The sequence below is a fragment of the Triticum urartu genome, chromosome 7A, assembly GCF_056163025.1.
Source record: "Triticum urartu cultivar PI428250 chromosome 7A, HENAU_Tu73, whole genome shotgun sequence".
Taxonomy (NCBI): domain Eukaryota; kingdom Viridiplantae; phylum Streptophyta; class Magnoliopsida; order Poales; family Poaceae; genus Triticum; species Triticum urartu.
This window is the reverse complement of record NC_141879.1, coordinates 253397402-253398888: the sequence shown is the minus strand read 5'-3', so window position 1 is coordinate 253398888 and position 1487 is coordinate 253397402. Positions and strand designations below refer to the sequence as shown.

At 47.3% G+C, this 1487-nt stretch overlaps 1 protein-coding gene across 1 annotated transcript; it reads right to left on the bottom strand.

The window, feature by feature from the left end:
- Window positions 1–217: 217 nt before the first annotated feature.
- On the bottom strand, window positions 218–1121 carry LOC147959219 (uncharacterized). Its single transcript, XM_087532561.1, has 4 exons — window positions 789–1121; window positions 547–699; window positions 392–454; window positions 218–301 (listed from the first exon to the last, which is right to left on the bottom strand). The coding sequence occupies exons 1-4, from the start codon at window positions 1119–1121 to the stop codon at window positions 218–220; spliced, it is 633 nt and encodes a 210-aa protein (XP_087388687.1).
- Between the last annotated feature and the right edge of the window lie 366 nt (window positions 1122–1487).

Genomic DNA, 1487 nt, shown 5'->3' with positions numbered 1-1487 from the left:
GCTAACTAAGCTAATTATGCAATTTTTGACATAAGTAAGCTAAGTACAGATCGTTTTAGAGCTAACTTAGGTAAAATGGATGGTTTTGGAGGTCAATAAGCTTATTAAGTCATTTTGGAGGAGAAGAAGCTAAGTCTAGGTCATTATGGTAAGCATTAGAGGAAATAAAGCTAAGTCTAGGTCTTTATGCATGTGTTAAGCAAAACACTAGATAAACTTACCAAGATCCAGGAGGTGTAGGAGCGGGGTGGCTCGTGTCGGTAGCTGGAGAAGGATCGTGCGATGCTTGTCTGGAGTTACGCTGCACCAAAGATCATTTCCAATGTCTTGTTAGCATGATGACACTCAAATGTTAAGACTAGCAAGTAATGTCCATTCAAATAAAACTCACCGTGGTCCCAGGAGCAATCACTGGCATCGGCGGAGCGGTCTGACCTGTCTTCTCGCACACAGACTGCACATTTGGTTTTGACGACTCAATCATACTAGTTAGTAATGAGACAAACACTACATGAATGTTTTGGCTAATCTGCACAAGAAACTTACCACAAGGAGCTCGTACATGGCCCTTGCCTGCATGTCATTCCGTGCCCTCTCCTCCTCCATCATCTTTGTCGTCCTCTCCTCCAACTCCCGCTGCCTCTCCGCCGCCTCCGCTAGAAGTTTCTCCGTTCTATCTCTCTCACTCTGTATAGCAGCCTGCAACACCACTGACATGACCATTTGTAATCATTGATGGAAGCGCACACAATGTAATGGAGAAACATAACTGAGTACGTATCACTAACCTTGATGGCGAGTTGCACTGGCCGTTCACGAGGCCTTATCTCAGGAGCGGAGCTCGACTGGCGCGCCTTGATCTCCGGGAGAGTGCTAGGACAACGGATAAGTCCATCTCCAATGGCTATGGAGCCATGGGACCTCCCGCCACCAGATATCATCACCAGCTCTGGATCAATGGGACCCTGGCTCGGGTTAAAGTCCTCCCCTTTCCTCGCCTTCCCCTCATCTCTATATCTCACGAGCTTGTTGTGGGAGGAGATGTTGGTGAAGTTGTTTGCATCATCGAGGTCAGACTGAGAGAAAGCCTTGACTTTCTTGAAAGAGGCAGTGTGGGCCATGGCATACAGGTCGTACACCTCTGGCACCTTACCCGCCTTATTGTAGCGTGCCTGAAAGAGAGAAACAATGAAAATTAGTAATTAAAGGGCTCAAGCTAGCATGATGAATGAATTGCATGAATCATGAAGCAAACCACATACCCAGTTGCGCCCGAACTGATATAAGTTGGAGCTGCCTTGATGGTGTGGCACACCTTCCATTTGGGCATGTTTGTCCTTGGCCTCGTTGTGGAGGGCTAGCCATTGTTTTGAGCACCACTCATCGACCAACACCTCCCAAAAATCCATCCGATCCGCACACCATCTCGGAGGCGCCTAAGTTAGCAAATAGAAACTTGAGCGCTACGGCTAAGAATTACTAAATGA